The sequence below is a fragment of the Syngnathus floridae genome, chromosome 21 (assembly GCF_059516105.1).
Source record: "Syngnathus floridae isolate MCC-2025c chromosome 21, RoL_Sflo_1.0, whole genome shotgun sequence".
NCBI classification, from domain to species: Eukaryota; Metazoa; Chordata; class Actinopteri; order Syngnathiformes; family Syngnathidae; genus Syngnathus; species Syngnathus floridae.
Genome location: NC_142433.1, coordinates 5,484,010 through 5,501,524, shown reverse-complemented (window position 1 = coordinate 5,501,524; position 17,515 = coordinate 5,484,010). Strand labels below are relative to the sequence as shown.

The 17,515-nt window shown below is 44.4% G+C and overlaps 3 protein-coding genes and 2 long non-coding RNA genes across 31 annotated transcripts; 3 read left to right on the top strand and 2 right to left on the bottom strand.

Annotated features, from left to right (window-relative positions):
• Positions 1-943: 943 nt before the first annotated feature.
• LOC148380153 (uncharacterized) lies at positions 944-4,958 on the bottom strand. 2 transcript variants are annotated; one of them, XR_015854980.1, is made up of 3 exons: positions 3,524-4,958; positions 1,920-1,965; positions 944-1,820 (listed from the first exon to the last, which is right to left on the bottom strand). It is a non-coding gene; the product is annotated as an uncharacterized LOC148380153 (long non-coding RNA). The 2 variants fall into 2 exon arrangements; XR_015854981.1 differs by having other exon boundaries at positions 4,336-4,958.
• Positions 1,364-8,439, top strand: LOC148380152 (uncharacterized). Of its 12 annotated transcripts, none has more exons than XM_088364952.1 (12): positions 1,364-1,463; positions 1,704-1,854; positions 3,547-3,620; positions 3,880-3,946; positions 4,892-4,989; positions 5,101-5,804; positions 5,859-6,139; positions 6,306-6,408; positions 6,499-6,629; positions 6,789-6,885; positions 6,964-7,143; positions 7,227-8,439. In XM_088364952.1, exons 2-12 carry the CDS (start codon positions 1,834-1,836, stop codon positions 7,478-7,480), a joined length of 2,010 nt encoding a protein of 669 aa, XP_088221078.1. In that variant the 5' UTR covers positions 1,364-1,463; positions 1,704-1,833; the 3' UTR covers positions 7,481-8,439. The 12 variants fall into 12 exon arrangements, with proteins under 12 accessions (XP_088221078.1, XP_088221079.1, XP_088221080.1 ...); XM_088364953.1 differs by lacking the exon at positions 1,364-1,463 and having other exon boundaries at positions 1,597-1,854; positions 5,101-5,231; positions 5,262-5,804; XM_088364954.1 differs by lacking the exon at positions 1,364-1,463 and having other exon boundaries at positions 1,597-1,854; positions 5,859-5,942; positions 5,973-6,139.
• Positions 8,440-9,024: 585 nt separating this feature from the next.
• On the top strand, positions 9,025-10,715 carry LOC148380151 (uncharacterized). 8 transcript variants are annotated; one of them, XR_015854968.1, is made up of 11 exons: positions 9,038-9,194; positions 9,251-9,366; positions 9,441-9,466; positions 9,551-9,592; positions 9,696-9,725; positions 9,807-9,864; positions 9,953-10,004; positions 10,068-10,113; positions 10,244-10,362; positions 10,430-10,444; positions 10,583-10,715. XR_015854968.1 is itself a non-coding variant. In XM_088365017.1 (7 exons), the coding sequence occupies exons 2-6, from the start codon at positions 9,290-9,292 to the stop codon at positions 10,314-10,316; spliced, it is 306 nt and encodes a 101-aa protein (XP_088221143.1). In that variant the 5' UTR covers positions 9,034-9,194; positions 9,251-9,289; the 3' UTR covers positions 10,317-10,362; positions 10,583-10,715. The 8 variants fall into 8 exon arrangements, 1 of the variants encoding a protein (XP_088221143.1); XR_015854965.1 differs by lacking the exon at positions 9,696-9,725 and having other exon boundaries at positions 9,036-9,194; positions 9,551-9,616; XR_015854966.1 differs by having other exon boundaries at positions 9,044-9,194; positions 9,696-9,864.
• Positions 10,716-11,385: 670 nt separating this feature from the next.
• Positions 11,386-16,933, bottom strand: LOC148380149 (uncharacterized). The gene is made up of 3 exons (XR_015854978.1): positions 16,838-16,933; positions 16,520-16,574; positions 11,386-14,769 (listed from the first exon to the last, which is right to left on the bottom strand). It is a non-coding gene; the product is annotated as an uncharacterized LOC148380149 (long non-coding RNA).
• LOC148380150 (uncharacterized) lies at positions 12,408-14,799 on the top strand. Of its 8 annotated transcripts, XM_088365020.1 has the most exons (13): positions 12,408-12,564; positions 12,621-12,742; positions 12,918-12,959; positions 13,018-13,074; positions 13,144-13,198; positions 13,263-13,318; positions 13,391-13,448; positions 13,520-13,587; positions 13,666-13,760; positions 13,824-13,855; positions 13,934-14,061; positions 14,144-14,260; positions 14,356-14,799. In XM_088365020.1, exons 4-12 carry the CDS (start codon positions 13,026-13,028, stop codon positions 14,161-14,163), a joined length of 561 nt encoding a protein of 186 aa, XP_088221146.1. In that variant the 5' UTR covers positions 12,408-12,564; positions 12,621-12,742; positions 12,918-12,959; positions 13,018-13,025; the 3' UTR covers positions 14,164-14,260; positions 14,356-14,799. The 8 variants fall into 8 exon arrangements, 4 of the variants coding, with proteins under 4 accessions (XP_088221146.1, XP_088221148.1, XP_088221145.1 ...); XM_088365022.1 differs by lacking the exon at positions 12,918-12,959 and having other exon boundaries at positions 13,263-13,305; positions 13,525-13,587; XM_088365019.1 differs by lacking the exon at positions 12,918-12,959.
• Positions 16,934-17,515: the final 582 nt, after the last annotated feature.

Here is a 17,515-nt window from a genome sequence, read left to right as displayed (position 1 = left end):
AGCTCACAAATATGTGAGTATATAAATATATAGAATATATAAAGAACAACCGCAGAGGAAAATGGTGAGGAGCCAGGCTCAGGGGCTTAGGGCACAACGCGGGCTCATTCGTACGCTAATATCAGTCTCGGATGCTCTCCGAGCGAGCGATTCACCTTGCATTTTAGAAGACAAATACACTGCATATCGTTTGTGTCATGGAAAATAATATGGATAATGCAACATAAAACATCATTCAAACGCTACAGTAGCCTGCTAAATGATGCGTTTGATGATGTACGTACGTATTTTTAGGATGAAATCTTTCACCCATTGTCAGCGCTTAAATAGTGGAGTCAAGTGACACGGCGGTATTCTATTATTCTGCCATTGGGCCGGTTGCATTTGAAACTGAAAAGTGGCTCCCGGCACGCCACTGGACACGACACCCCCTTGGTTCCAAGCCGCCAGTGTCTTTTAGGAAGCCATCCTTCCTTCCTGCTTGCCTGCATTTCGCTCCAAAACGTGACAACCTGCTCATTTGACTTTTCTCGCAAGCAACCCCCCTTATGTGATCCGAAAATGTCGACCGATTGAGTGAGCCAATGTTTCTGATCTTTCAGTCAGTCGACGTTGTCACGAGCTGATTCCGCATTGACTGATGTCGAGTCAAAAACAACAAAATCAAATAATTTTACACACGACTTGGCGTCACTTTAAAACGTAGGTTGAAGTGACCCCAAAGGTTGTGGCCTTTTTTTGCTCGCTTCCCCTCTTTCCCATCCCCAATGAAATCCAAGTGGTGTCCAAAGTCTGGACAAAGGTGGCCCAAGTAATATCGTGTTGCGTCGGGAAAAGACGTGCACAGGTACAAAGGGTCTCCGCGGGAACGCGCTCTTCCAAGGTTGCTGAGGAGCGAGCCAGCCAGCGAGCGGAGAGGAACTGATAGTCACTGAGATGATTCTGTAGCTTTGTTTTATGAGGTGTGAAATTCCAACATGTCCTCCTTTGCTAGTTCAAAGAAAAGACCCAACAAAAAACAGGAAAAGTTGGAAGTGGACTCTTTTGACGTGGGCCGCACTTGAGTAAAAAAAAAAAAAACAAGCTTGCCTGGCCAAGTGGCAGGCAGCACGTGGACTGACTGTACACTCCCTGAAATGATTCAGCATCTCCAAACTGTTTGGTGATGATCTATCTCATGAAAGAAAATTCTTTTTCCTTCTTCAGCGACAATGCAAGAGAGCAGCAAAATGACCGTCCGGCTCCCTTCGACGTGGGTGGCACTTGCCTGCATCCAGGCATCAATCGGCAACAGGCAAATACCAAAGCTATTTTGCCAACATCACAAGAAAAGTATCAATTTGAGAACCAAGGTTTCCTTGATGAATATCGCTGTGTCTGGGAGTTAAGTTTCGTCTTCTTTTCTCCGCCTCTTCCCTCGTTTCCAGCACAGTGACGCACAGGTGGTCTTGGCTCCATATAAGGTCATTTATTGTTTCCTCGCCGTCAATTGGAATTTTACCGATTCCACCATTTTCTTCTTCTTGCGTGTGCGTGTGTGTGTGCGCGTGCGTGCGTGAGTGCGTGCATGACTGTGTGTGTGTGTGTGTGTGTGTGTGTGTGTGTGTGTGTGCATGCGCGTGCGAGAGAGTTAGGTTTCGTTTCCTTCAATTCCCTTGAAGAATTTTTTCTGACCACATGCTGTTGATGCCAAATGTTTCCAGCTCAGTGACGCCCAGGCCGTTTTGGTCTCAAGGTGCGTGTGTCATTTTGGAGCCAACTGTTGTTAAGGACACTGCCACCAGCCTTCGTCTGCTGCCGTCAAGACGCTGACCCGACGACTGCAAAGGAGAGATGGAACTTCAGAACATGCAGGTTGTAATTCCATAATTTATAGTGCATGCGTGCGTGTGTGCGACTATCAAAACTTTGGTCAGCACTTTGGAAGCTTGATCGGTTTCTTCAAAGGCAGCCCTTATACTCGGCCTAAAAAAGAACAAAAACATCTTTTAATGACCATTGTCTTTCTAAGTTGACCAAACTCATATCAATGGATATTTTGATATCATTCAGAAAAGGCAGCCTCCGTTTTATTTGATCCTTTGAACCCAATATTGATATGAGTTAGAACAACTTTGAAGGGGAGAATAAAAAAAGAGATCTTTTTGGCCTCGTCTGCCTAGTGGCAGGGCCGCCGTTGCGTGACCGCACCCTCTCAACCGTACCTTTATTCTGCGTGTCAATCAATGTACATGAAAGCTTTTAAGTGGATACTTTATGATTAGAACATTCCAAAATGGTTTCATACACGTAAATAGTACAATAATAGTATAAACAACATGCAGAGAATATTGTATCAATATTGAAAATGTAAACATGAGTCACCAACGTTAGCGAAACGTTAACGTTTTTGTTTGGTTGGTTTGTTCATTTCGAACATGAAAAGAAATACAAGAAAAAAGTAAAAAACACAGAAAATGATAACTCCATAGTACAATAGAAGATCAAAAAAGAAGAAATTGATATTGCATTATAATTTTCCCTTTGTAGTAAATTCATGTTTGTTCAAAAGGGAGGAGAAGGGAGCCTAAGCTTATCTGACTCTTCCCCTTGTAACTACATATGTCTTTGATTCGGTCAAGATTTGACCATCGTCAAATATATCAAATAAATAAATACAAAAGCAACTTAAACAACTTCACGGCATATTAGGGTATCCCGTCAACATTTTGTCCTTAGACATTTTTTTTTTAAACTTCAGTAAGGTTCTTTAGTTCTTCACTGCCGCTGTTCCGTAATTCCACACCTCTAACTGTTATACAATGTAACTAAGTTTGTTCTCAACAAATAAACATAAGTGTTCCCCTTAAATAAATTTCCCTCCACTCAAACAACCTCTGGATACTGTTTGGCAATTGATTATTTCTTATTTTGTACATGAGTTGGACGGTTTTGAAGTCGACTAGGTCGTCGTATTTCAGTGAGTTCAGTATAATAAAAAGAGGGTTTAGATGGTTCTCGATGATCAGCATTATTTATATGTCGTAATGCTTTGTTTTTAAATATCAGTTTAATAAATAAAGATTGGATCTGTGTTTGTTTTGTATGTATTGTCCCACACCTCCACACAGTAAATGATGTATGGGAGTATGAAGGAGCAGTGCAAGGAATGTAATGATGACTGAATTATAAGGTCTTTTACTTTATACGATACTGCTAGTGATTTGGAAATTTTTGCTTGGATATACATTATATGTGCTTTCCAACTCAATTTATTATCTATAAGCACGTGTAACGTAGAACGGTGAGTGTGTGCGCGTGTAACACACGGAGATGCGACGTTCCGTTGTTAACCTTGGTTAACCAGGGACCTCTAGTGGTCACAATTGACCGTAGCAGAAGTCAACATCCCATTTTCTTTCTAGTTATTATAATCACTTTTTGTAACAAGGTATACAATACTGTCAATATGTCTTCAGAGGTCTTCTTTGATAACAACGTACAAGACTGCAAATAGTCGAAGTTCCGCCATTTGAATTCACACCTTTGTCCCTCTTCTGGACTTAGGACCGTTCCGCGACCACTGACGACGGCGTGTCCGGAGGAGCATCTTTGCCTGTGGCCGTCGGCCAGTCAGAGACGTGAGTCATCTTATCCATCACTCTACTCCAGTCTTTTTTTTTAACGCTATTTTATGTCTGTACGGCGACCTTGAGTGCTTTGAAAGGCGCCTTATCAATCAAATGTATTGTTATGCTTACTCGACGACAAAGTCTGCTGCCGTTTGGCCGTTTGCCGTCCTTTTTTTCTGAAATAGCGCCGGGCTCGCCACGTTACATGGCTTTGCCTTGGCTGGCTTTCTCCTCAGCTTTAGAGCTCTTGTCTTTTTTTGTGTTCCAGTCGGTTGGGTTTGCCGTTTCAACGTCCATCTAATCGGAGACAAGACACCACACCGTGGTGGCGTTTGGTATTGCTCCTCTTTATTGTTCCTCGCACACTCATATACACATGCGCTTTTTGTTTTTGGTCACTCTCTCACTCCCACACACACACGTTCAGAGCGTCAAACGTGGGAATCAAACTCACGGTGTCGGCACCAATGTTCCCTCTAATTTTTCAAGAGTCTAGTAATCTAATAGTGTCTAATAAATAAATGAGGAAATACAGGAATGAATCCATCAGTCCAAAAGTACATGTACAGATGAATGAAAAAATAGATAGATAGATAGATAGATAGATAGATAGATAGATAGATAGATAGATAGATAGATAGATAGATAGATAGATAGATAGATAGATAGATAGATAGATAGATAAAGACCGATCAATCAATCAATGAAATATTGTCAATGAGACCTTGAACTTGCTCGGCGTCGCATTTTGTGTCGTGTACAGCCCGTTCCTTTTCTGTCGGGCTTTCGCGCTCTCTCGCAATAATGTACCGACCGAGCCCGGACAGAGGTGTCGTCCCATCTCGTTGCCGCAAACAAGGTCAAAACCAACGTCAAGTGGAAAGAAAACTTCACGTCACTTGGCTAAATACAAAATACGGCATTAGACGCACGCAGAACAAACAAGCTCGGGACATTCGTACGGAGTAAGCAAGAATAGAAGGAGAGCACAAAATGGCAAATGACAAGTGGTTCGAGATGAACCAAAGCACCCACAAACTGATCGGCGAACCACCAAAGCCCAAGGTACGCATCGGACGCGCACGCGCTTGACTAATGCCCTGGTCGAGTTGAAAGCATTTGCAAGTCGTTCGCTCCGTCGGGGGAGAGAGAGAGACAGAGAGAGAGACAGAAAGAGAGAGAGAGAGAGAGAGAGAGAGAGAGAGAGAGAGAGAGAGAGAGAGAGAGAGAGAGAGAGAGAGAGAGACGCCGCCGCCGCCTGTGACGACGTTTGCGCTCAGTTTGTTCAGATACGCTGGGGCTCCATTCTGGTGGTGGTCCCGACGCTCCTCTTGGTCGTGCTTGTCATCCAAAATATCGTCTTCTTCCACTTGAACAGGTACGCACGCACGCGCGCACGCGCGCACGCAATGAACAAACACTTGACCGCCACAAGTTGCATTCCTCACCAAGGATGGCAGATTCATGTATACCCTTTATGTGTTCCAAGGCCTCAGGAGATCGTCAAAGAGCTGGGCGCGCTGGTGGCGACTTTGCCCAACAGCATCCCGGACCACAACTGCAGCGACTTAGCCTGCCACTGGGCGGCGCTGCAGACCACATTGGCAAAGCTGAAGGCAGGTCAGGAGGCATTGGCAGAGCTCAAGGCAGGTCAGGAGGCAGGTCAGACCGCATTGACAGAGCTGAAGGCACGTCAGGAGGCAGGTCAGACGGCATTGGCAGAGCTGAAGGCACGTCAGAAGGCAGGTCAGACTGCATTGGCAGAGCTGAAGGCAGGTCAGATGGCATTGGCAGAGCTGAAGGCAGGTCAGGAGGCAGGTCAGACCGCACTGGCAGAGCTGAAGGCAGGTCAGGAGGCAGGTCAGACCGCACTGGCAGAGCTGAAGGCAGGTCAGGAGGCAGGTCAGACCGTATTGGCAGAGCTGAAGGCAGGTCAGATGGCATTGGCAGAGCTGAAGGCAGGTCAGGAGGCAGGTCAGACCGCACTGGCAGAGCTGAAGGCAGGTCAGGAGGCAGGTCAGACCGCATTGGCAGAGCTGAAGGCACGTCAGGAGGCAGGTCAGACCGCATTGGTAGAGCTGAAGGCACGTCAGGAGGCAGGTCAGACGGCATTGGCAGAGCTGAAGGCGAGTCACACTGCGATTTCCAGCGACCTGGAGAAGAGTCAGACCGCATTGGCAGAGCTGAAGGCAGGTCAGGAGGCAGGTCAGACCGCACTGGCAGAGCTGAAGGCAGGTCAGGAGGCAGGTCAGACCGCATTGGCAGAGCTGAAGGCACGTCAGGAGGCAGGTCAGACCGCATTGGCAGAGCTGAAGGCAGGTCAGGAGGCAGGTCAGACCGCATTGGCAGAGCTGAAGGCAGGTCAGACGGCATTGGCAGAGCTGAAGGCGAGTCACACCGCGATTCGCAGCGACCTGGAGGCGAGTCAGAGCCTGCTGGCCAAATTCTGGGAGGAGATTGGCAGCAACAAAGGCCTACTGAATGAGACACTGAAAGACCTGGAGACGGACTACAAGAACATGTCTCAGGTGAGGTGGACATTTCAGGACTTAACGTCCCTCCCTCCCTGCCTCCCTCCTCTTACACACAAACTACTATCTCCTTTGAATAAGAACAAAAGTATTGTTGAAAGCTGCAAACAAAGTGTCCCAGTTGGAGATCTCATTTCAGTTCTTTCAAACGCTTGGTGCGCAGGAGCTGTCACAAGAGACCAAGGAGTTACACAACTTCAGTTTGGCTTTGTCCAGCCTGCAGCAGAAGGTGGTGGATCAGCTCACACTTAGCAAGCAACTCCAAGGTCGCTAGCAAGCGAGCGTGTCAACTTTGTTTAAAGCGGGCATCTATTTTGCGCTCTCACATGTTTTTTTTTTTTTTTTATATGCTTCAGGTCTCATGCCCAGAGACTGCAGTGACGTCATGGCGGCGGGAAAGTCCCGAAGTGGAGTCCATTCCATTTTTAGCGGGTCCGACAACTTCGAGGCTTACTGCAACATGAGCCTGGACAGGGGAGGCTGGACCGTAAGTGCCTGACCCCCCGCCCCCCAAAAAACACCCCAAAGTTCCCCTCGTGATGCCTTCCCCAATAAACTTGGCGCTTTTCTTCAATGCTGAACGTCCAGTTGGCCATTCATGCTCGTTTGCTCCGCTGATGGTGTGCGTGTGCGTGTGTGTTTGCAGGTGATCCAGAGAAGAAAGGACGGCTCCGTCAACTTCTTTCGGGGTTGGGACGACTATCGAAAGGGCTTTGGAGACCTCGCCGGAGAGCACTGGCTCGGTCGGAAACAAAGACACCCTTCTTGTCAAGCCTTTGTGGTTTGCGTGACGTGACGCCGCCGCCTTTGCGTGTTTGCAGGCCTGCGAAACATCCACGCTCTGACGGCCTCGGGCGCTTACCAGTTGCGGATCGACTTCACCATATTCGACGGCCGCAATTACTACGCTCTCTACGACGACTTCTCGGTGGGCCGGAACTCGCTGGACCCCGAGAAGGACGGCTACCCGCTGCTTGTGAGCGGCTACTCTGGAAATGCAGGTAGCGACTCCCGCCCGGGGGGGGCACACTCGAGAGCCTGCGCCGCCTGCGTGTGCTCAAAAGCAAGTTTGTGTGCTTTGCAGGCGATAAATTAGCCTCCCATTCTGGGATGAAGTTCAGCACCAAAGACCGCGACCAAGACAAGTTGGATAGTACCAATTGCGCCGATAAGTATAAGGGAGCTTGGTGGTATTATAGCTGTTACACGTCCAACTTGAACGGGATGTACAAGGCAACTGGCACCTGCGACGTTACCAATGCAATCTGGCGTAGTTTGGATGGATTAGATCGTCCCTGCCTGAGATTTGTGGAGATGAAGATCCGGCCCAGAAAGTGAGCGGCCAGCCGGCGGAGCCTGGGAACGGCATCCCCGTGGGATCACGTGGGTGCTGCCCGCCGTCACCCATTTGCGCAGCGCTCGTCAAGTAAGATGGCGGTGCGCAAATGTGTGTCGGATTTGGCCCGGGCAAATGGGCTCAAGTGCAATTTCGAATTTCACCAGAAGCTTGACACGAGAGAGACCTGACAAATGGTTAGTTGGAAGTTAGTTCCTCCAAATGAATTCTTTTAAAAAAGCAGTTTGGCGCTGTTGCAGTTCAAAATTTCACCAGCAGACGGTGCCAAATTTAGACTGATGTGACATGGTCAATCCGTCGTTAGATGAGTCAAAAATTATTGAGTCGGAAAACACGACCTGTTTTGAATGACACACACACACACACACTCACTTTTGGATCATTTTAGGATGTTTTGCTTTGCTATCATAAAATTCCTTACATCTGTTAACATAAGGAGTGGCCATAAGCATAGGTTAGCTACGATTGATTATGTGTTAAGTTCGTGAGTGTTTTACAATGACATCTGTTCAAGTAAGGGTAGCCACCCATAACCATTGTTTAGTTAGGTTGCGTTGAATATTGAGTTAGCTTTCATTTTCTTCCTTTTTGTGTCGTTTCAGTTGAATATTTTTAAACATGGTTGATCGTTGTTGATGTCACAAGGTTGGATGGATGGATGGATGGATGGATGGATGGATGGATGGATGGATGGATGGATGGATGGATGGATGGATGGATGGATGGATGGATGGATCATCAACATGTATTCAATATGGATGTTTTATTCATACATGAATGTATTCTCATGTGAGTAAGGACTGTTAAAGTAATCATCGTTTAGTTATGTTGTCTCACTTGAAGGAGAAATGGCGAGTGGAATTGTCTTCGTTTGTACAAACAATTCAGATGTGTCACTTTTTTTCCTTATCCATTAAACTTTCTCTTGATAATCCTTTGATTTGATGATTGATTGTGTTTTTTTCCCCCCACGTATATTTTACGATGTGGAGCGAATCAGAATTCGAACAAAAAATTCTAGATGCGTTGTCGAACAAAATTCGGGGGTTGAATTTTTTTTGCTGCTAAATTTAAAAACAAAAGGCACATTTTTTAAATGAACTCTCAATGGATTTGGGTGAATGATATTTTTTGAACACTGAAGTGGGAGAAACAGTAACGTGTACATATTCTGTTAGGTTAGACCAGTGCTTCTCAATCATCTTCTGAGATGCCCCCCCGCGGGAGAAGAAAACATTGCCCCCCCTGTTATTAACATTAAGAACATTAAGAAAACAAAAAGTATATAAAAAAGAAAGATCAACTTACAATCAAGAATAACTATTAATAACATCGTTTCTCAGTCTGTAAGAACAGATTCAATGGGCATCAGTTTGCCTGAAATTGAAAAACATTTTTTTTTTCAAACTATAAACATTCTTGACCAACTGCCATTTTATGCTGAAAAAACAATACGATAAAATAATGTCGCGGCGAACGGCAGCTGACTGTGCGCGCGCACGCGACTCAACCGCGTCAAACGAGGCGATCAGGGCGTGTGCGCGCTACTCACCTGAATGTAATCAAGGACGCCAGAATGAAAGACCTAATGGGCATAAACAACTCCCGCACGCGACAATCATTCTCTTGCTCACTTTTGACAGCGTCACGTCGTGCTGCTCTGCACCCTTTTCCACAACATGCAGCGTTTCTAAGGTGAGTCTTCCCCATTTCTTAGACTTTTAAAACTAACTGCTTTTGCTCTCTTTCAGCGTCAACTTGCACTTTGGACGTGCTTACACCTTGCTAACATGCACGCTAAAAAGCTTGCTCGAGCGTTGGCAGAAAAGTTCCCCGACCGTAAATTGCATCAAACGTTTTGCCCAGGGTACGACAAAACATTTGCATAAATTCACAACAGAATCAATCAAATCAAATTAATTTTCTATTACCTGTCTACAGGAGCAACTCTCCAAAATGAGCCTCAAGTAACCTACTTTCTGTTCGAATCATGTGGATTCGCATGTAAACCTTATAATCAACTGCATCTAACTGTCCATTTCTGTCCACAGGCCTGCATCTGCAACACAAGACCCAGATTGACTGCAAAAAAGGCGAAAATCACATTTTTATATGACGTACAACCGACTCAAGTTCTTGACTTTTCTTTGTTTTTTTTTTTTTTTTGTCTGCATGTTCAAAATGGCCGGCTTGCAGTCCTGAGAGCCCCGACTTCATGAGGCGTTTGCAAGTCTACTCTTGCCATCAAACCAGCTCGTATGACTGAAAATGTAACACTATGGGGTACAACGTTACCTTGTCTTTCAGGCCAACAAACTGCGGTTGGAGAGAAGTTCAGAGCGGCCCTTGCCTGCATTCTTCATTGGTGAAACACGTGCACCACGTTCATACATGAACAATTGTTTGACCAATTTATTTTAGCGTGTACATTCTCTTCCTGTTTCGTCCACCAGGTAGTGCCAAACGACCCGGTGCCTGCTGCATGGATTGAAGTTAAAGTTCCAGGTCTGAACCTATTGCAATGACAAATTGGACAAATCAAAATGCTTGACCAATTTGTTGTTTCAGGTGCTGGACCAAAGAGTCATGATCTTCCTGTCCAACATGCTGACAGGTAACTAAACTTGGCAAATGCGGTATGTTAAGAACACTAACCTGCTTTTTCTTTGTCTTGATGCGGGAAACTACATATCATTTCAGCCACCATGTTGCAAAATTTGACTAATTGTTCATTTTGTGTCCAGGCTGGTGCACTATCAAGTACCTGCTTGCAGCGGTGGCTTAGGACCAGAGCACAGCAGCGTTCTGGCAACATAAGTTTTTGTGTTGCTTCCTCATCTCCAAGTCAATATTTGCACTTAAGGTAATATGCTCATCACGGCACAATCCTCATGACAACTTTATTCCTATACATATTTTTTTTATGACAGGTCGCAAGGAACAAGGTAAGCTTCCTGGTCATGCAGCTCTCAACACTTGGTGTTATGAACAACATCTTTGACATCTTTGAAGTTTCATACCCAAAACCTTTTTCTGCACCAAATGTTGGCTTGACTTTTGACTTGCAGATCTTTTTGTCTTAGGTCCAGGCACAGACTCATCACCGGCCCACCACTCGTCTCACCGGCTCACCACTCGGCACTGAGCAGACAACCATCCAACATCTGTTTAACGAATGTTTACTTTGCAAAAGAAATAAAGTTTGATTACAAAGAACACTTGAACTCCTAACTCTTCATTCTCAACTTTAAAAATATAATTTAAAAAATTATTTCCCTGATGTTTATTCCCCCCCCCCCCCGGTTTTGTTTATCCTAATTTATTTTCAGAATTTTTACGGGGATATTTTTCCAGAATTTTTCTTTAAATTAAATGGGTTAAAGCAGTAATGCTGCTTCATGATTCGCTGAGGGCTCAAGAAAAGGGTGGGGGGGGCAATGGAAATAAAACTCTGATTGGTTGAAACGGAGGCGCGGCTAAGCAAATGAAAGGTCCTGTGATTGGTGGGATGAAAAATAGGCGTGGTATCTTTAATCTGCAGCAATCTGGTCATAAATGCAAATGCTGTATTCTGATTGGCTGTTGGGAAAGTGGGCGTGGTTATGCAAATTTAAGCGGCGCTGTGATTGGTCAGACTGGATTTGGGTAGAGGTAGGAGACGGGCAAAGTGGCACTTGGGTTTTTTAAGGCAGTTTTCAGTCTTGAGGTGAGCATTGCCCTTCTGTCACTGCCATTAACACGATTCTTTGACTGTTACTCTCCCTCTCACATAACTCAAAGTGACAGGAGTCATGTGCAATGGAGCGTATCAGTCAAAGACTTATGTCCATGGCAGTGACAGAAGGACAACGCTCACCTCAAGACTGAAAACTGCCTTCCAAAACCTAAGTGCCATTGCACAACCACCAAGCAATAACATTTTCAAATGAGTGAAGCAAATTTGCTCAGAAAAACACAAAGACTTACATTCCAGTTGATTAATTTTTGGACAGTTCGACTGTTCGACTGCCTCAAATGTCAATGGAATTGACACTCCGTTCCATTTCACTCTGTTCCAGGTTTCTCTGTAATCTCTCGCAAATCTCAAATCTAGTCACCTTGCTGATTGTGTGAGGAGGAAGTAGGCGAGCAAGGTCCAGGAGGTACATGATCAGTCTCAGTTGACCTCTTCGTAAGGGATACCACACTTCCCCTAATTGCATTAGTCAACATCTTTCTAGTAATAGTCATGACTTTCAAAAAAAAATTCGAAATTTCCGTGAAAAAATGGTCAGGTGGAATAAGATTTGGCCTGGTGATTAGGAGACCCGGGTTCGAGTCCCGCTCTGGTAACATTTACACATTACCCAGAACCATGAGTGAGATTCGAACTCGGTTCTCCTGTACTCAAGGTAAAAGCTTTAACCACAAGACCAGTTGAGATCTTAACAATTGAATTTGATTATTCGTATTTATGCATTACTTTGAACATCTACCTTAAATACAGAACAGAACTGCGCGATTTCTATGGCAATGTGGCCGAATGCTAAAATTCTGCGCTTCAGATCGGACGACCCGGGTTCGAGACCCACTCTGTCTATCGTTTACAAATCAAACGGTAGACGCAGCAAGAATCGAACTCAGGATCTCGTGCTTGTAAGGGGAAGACTTTAACCGTCAGGCCACTGGAGAGACGTTTACATCGCTCGCTTCTTTGTACTTCACCTTTATTCTTCAAAGATGTTCAAAATGGTCTACAAATACATATAAATCGAAGAGCACGCTGAACAGGCTGTGGTCGAGTGGTTAAAATCCCAGCCTCCTGAATGTGAAGGCTCTGGTTCGCGTCCCGAGTACTGCTTCGGTTAACACTTTGCAATTTTACTCTCGCTTCTGCACAAAGCGTAAGACTTTTATTTTTTTTCCCCCTTATGCTTGTTAATGACGTCATCAAAAAAATACTATTTAAGACGTCACAAACGCGACAATCAATCTCTTGCTCACTTCTGACAGCGTCACGTCGTGCTGGTCCACCTGCTGCGCCGCACGCTTTTCCACAGCATGCACCGTTGAAAACTTTGACAAGGTGACTTTTTACGATTTCTTAGCCTTTTAAAAATAACAGCTTTTTCTCTCTTTCAGCGTCAAAGTGCAGTTTGGACGTGCTTACGCCTTGCTAACGTGCAAGCTAAGAAGGTTTCTCTAGCGTCGGCAGTTAACATCTTCGACGACCTTAAATTGCATCAGACGTCGTTATCCCGAAGGTAAGACAAAACGTTTGCATAAATTCACAACAGAATGAATCAAATATTTTGCTGCATGCGCATTAATTGTCTAATCTGTCTACAGGTGCGACTTTTCAAAATGAGCTGAATAAAGTGGATTCGCACTTAAACCCTTTTAATCAACTGCATCTAATAGTCTCATTTCTGTCCACAGGCCTGCATCTGCCACAGAAGAACCAGATTGACTGCAAAAAAGGCAAAAATTCCGTTTTTATTTGGACTATTAAACTAACCTTTTTCCTTTGTGTCTGCAGGTTTCAAAATGGCTGACTTGCTGTCCCGTGAGCCCTTGCTTCGTGACACTTTTGCAAGTAGACTCCTGCTGAACAATGACTGAAAACTTAACACTAGATGGGTTGTAACGTTCCTGTGTCTTTCAGGCCAACAAACTGCGCCTGGAGAGAAGTCCAGAGCTGCCCCTGCTTTCTTCTATTGGTGAAACACAAGCACAATTTGGCTAATTTCAGCATGTTTATTTTCTTCCCGTTTTGTCCACCAGGTGGAGACAAAGGACCTGGTACCTGCTGCAAGGATTGACTGAAGTAAATGCTCCAGGTTTGAATCTGTTTAATGACAAACTTGACAAATCAAAATGCTTGACCCGTTTTTTTTTGTTTTTTTTTTTAGTTTCAGGTGGTGCTGGTGCAGTCAGTCATAATAAACTTCCTGTCCAACATGCTGACTGGTAACAAAATTTAGCAAAAATTTGGCACTAGGCATGTTAAGAATACTAACCTGCTTTTTCCTTTCTCGCAGTGCAGCTTCCAGTAAGAGAAAAACCCTTCACCTGCTGGGCCTAGAAATTCTCCAATACTGTGCCATAGGTACTCAAGGCGGTCTCAATTTTCAGTGTTGAGATGTGCAAATCAACTTACTTGACTGTTCCCTTTTGTTGTGTGCAGGTGTGGCCGTCCAGGAGAGTCTTTGCAACATTTCAGGAGTTCGGCCTCCTGTTACTCGTGCATCAACAACCCAAAGTCTTCAGCAGAAGGCTACAGTTAAAAATAAAAACAGTAAACTTAAATTTGAGTCTTTGTGTTAATGTTCCTTTTCTTTACAGGTAGAGTTGGCAAACCCTGGTCCAGAAAGCGGAAAGTTTGCCTTCAGCAACAGGTGCTAGAAGGCTCTTCACTTTTTAGACTTGGCTTTGCTCTCTGTGGTTGTTACAGGTTGGACCTACAAGGGGAAACCAGACATTCCTGGTATGCTACTTGCCAAAAGCTTCAAGATGACTTTTTGGCAAGTGCAGAAAGTCTTTTGGGTCTGCACCACCTTGCTGCCTGAAGAGCCCTCTGCTGGTAAGAGAAGGAAAGTACATTTCATTTTAACCACCATGTTTCAATAGTTTAATGATATATATATATATTTTTTTGTTTCCAGTGTGGGGCACGATGGAGTAAATGCTCACAGCGGAGGCTGAGGACCAGAGCACAGGCTCATGCTAGCAGCATGTTTTTTCGTGTTTCTTCCTCATCTCTAAGGCAACCTGAGAAATGGGTAACATTTGCACTTAAGTGATAAGCTCTTTAAATGCTAATCATTGCACAATCTGCATGACAACTTTTGTCAAATACATTTCTATTTTCTAACAGGCAGCAAGGAATGAGATCAGTTTCCTGGTCAAGCAACTCAACACTTTGCGCCATAAACAACTCTTTCGCACTGGGAAGTTTGTGCCAAAACATTTTCTGCACGCATTGACTGGCTTTTTGACTTAAAAATCTTTTTTGTCTTAGGTCCAAGCACCAACTCCTCACCACTCGTCCCAATGGCCGACCACTCCACCACTTGTCCCAATGGCCGACCACTCCACCACTTGTCCCAATGGCCGACCACTCCACCACTTGTCCCAATGGCCGACCACTCCACCACTTGTCCCAATGGCCGACCACTCCACCACTTGTCCCAATGGCCGACCACTCCACCACTTGTCCCAATGGCCGACCACTCCACCACTTGACAACAAGCAGACTGCCATCCACCTTATTTGTGATTGAATGTTTACTCTGCAAAATAAAGTTTGATTACAAAGAGCACTTTAACTCTCACTGCTTCATTCTCAAACAAGTCACAAAAACCTAACTTTAAAAATATTCTATTCTTAAAACAAAACATAAAAAATTCAAAATTTTATTTTTTCGGAATTTTTTTTCCCTTTTTTTTTTTTTTTTTTGTCCCTGGATTTTTTGGGGTTTTTTTTGGGGGGGATTTTTTCTGGGGGGGATTTTTTCAGAACATTTTTGGAAAATGAGGCGGGCCAAAACGGAATACTGCTTCATGATTCGCTGAAAGCTCAGAAAGTGGGCGGGGCAACGACAATGACGAAATGTGACTGGCCGATAATGGGGCGTGTATATGCAAATGAGGTACCCTGTGATTGGTTGGGTTTAAAGTGGGCGTGGTCTTGAAATTATGACGCAATTTGATTGGTCGAATGTGCAAATTCTGCATTCTGATTGGCTGTTGAAAAGTGGGCGTGGTTATGCAAATTGGGTGCTGCGCTGTGATTGGTCTGACTGAATTTTGGAAGAGTTAAGAGGCGGGCAAAGTAGCACTTAGGTTTTGGAAGGCAGTTTTCAGCCTCGAGGTGAGCGTTGTCCTTGTGTCACTGCCAGGACACAAGTCTTTGACTGTTTCCCTTCATCTCACATGACTTAAAGTGACTGCAATGGAATTGCTGTCATGATTAAAGTGACTGCATTTGAATTGCTGTTACTTTGAGTCATGTGAGATGGAGAATAACAGTCAAAGACTTGTGTCCATGGCAGTGACACAAGGACAACGCTCACCTCGAGACTGAAAACTGCCTTCCAAAACCTAAGTGCCATTGCAGCAACCACCAAGCAGGAAAAACTTCAAATGAGTGAAGCAAATTTTGCATTCCAGTTGATTAATTTATTGGACAGAAAAGCGGTTTGAAAATATTTGAGCAGTCAATGTTTGTGTGAGACTAATATAGTTGCACACAAACATTGGTGACAGGCCTTGCATGGAAGCAGCTTAAGTGTTTGATGAGCTCAGGTGAGATGTCACTTACTTCTAATGACACGAGTGCCACCAAGGGGAAGGTGAGCACATGCAAACAGCTGACATCTCTCACTGGGACAAAACCCAAGTGCCAGGTATTGCGTAAACTTCCTAACACTTTTGGTTGGGTTTTTCAATGACACTGATGCAAACCAAGGTAGTTAAATATTAATCAAATGTACATTTCTGACTAACTTTGTTTGCATCAATGTCATTCAAAACATGTTTAGAGGTGTCTGATGAAGAAGTTGTGCAGTACCAAGCACTTAGGTTTTGGCCCAGTCAGACATCACATCTCTCATGGAACAAACACTAACAATTTACGTGCCAAATATTCGTTTTGTTTAACTATTTCCTTGGGAGTTTTAATAATACACTCTCCTATTTTTAACACTTTATTTAACATCGAATATCACAAACTATGAAAGGACCGAAACAGTAATAGAATACTCAACTATAGAGCATTGGCGCTCTCTGCGGGAAACATGTTGTACTGCACCCACGCCACTTCTTGCTATGTCTTTTGACTACAACTTCTGAAACTAATAGCCCACTGAAGTTACCCACGAGCTAATTCACTTGGAAACCATCAAATAACTCAAAGCACGAATTATATTATCTCTACAAAAAAAAATAGTACGTCTCATTAGACTTGTTGATGATCTTCTCTAGTCATCGAAGGGATAATATACTCCAAATAAAAAAAGAAGGAAACACAACATGCAGTACCTTTCGAAAATATGTCCAAGTAGACAATGAGCAGCCGACGTGGAGCCTCCATCATCTTTTGCGTGGAAAACACAAAACAACATGCAGGACAAACGATTTTTCCTTGATTTACGTTTGATCGACAGCCGAGTTCCAGTTGTGGGCGGGCTTGCTGACAAGCCAAGCCACCTTTGTTGATATTGTTCTACGATAGCTAGCGAGCAACAAACAAACTCGAGGAGCTCGTCTCATAATGATGCTCCTGCATATTTACATGTAAACACAAAATGGAGAGCATAAAATTGTTAGCAATACGTATTCAAAACGGTTAGTACTCACCTCACCAGTAGCGCTTGCTGCACGGTGAACAGGTGTGACTACGGCAACCGAGAAAGCTCAATTCAAATAGAACCAAACGCGTTCTTGCCAAGATTCCTTGTTTTGACGTCAAGGCAAGCGTAAAGCCAATCCTCAAGACCGTGTTCATCCCAATAAGACAGAGTTTATTCGTCACTGCGTCACTGACGCAGCAAATATTAACTTTCAAACTTTAATATTTGTCTCTCATGAGTAGAAAACAAGAAGTAGTTCCAAGAGACCGTTTTAATAACAGTTACCTTGCACACCTCTATTGGGTCATAGTTGCCCATTCTTCCTTGCAGAGTTGCACAAATTCAATCTAATTGTTGTTGTCACTTGCTGTGAATAAAAATAAACTACAATAATAAAGTTAACTCGCTTAAGTCTGTTTCAAAGTTTGCACTTCTTTTAATTGTCGTTGAACCATTGCAATGCAAGCATACATATTTTGCGTTTGCCATATCACGGTGTGACTGACTGGTGGCCAAAAGTTGTCAGCGCCTCCTGGTGGTGCCGGCCGGCGGCGCTGCTACAGGTGCGGCTCAGCTGGGGGAAGCGGAAGGCAGGCGTCCTGGAGGTTGGGCCGTACAGGCCCAGGTTTCGGGCCGCCGCCGACTTCTTGGGCAGCTTGACGTACGGGAGGTGCGATCGAGACGA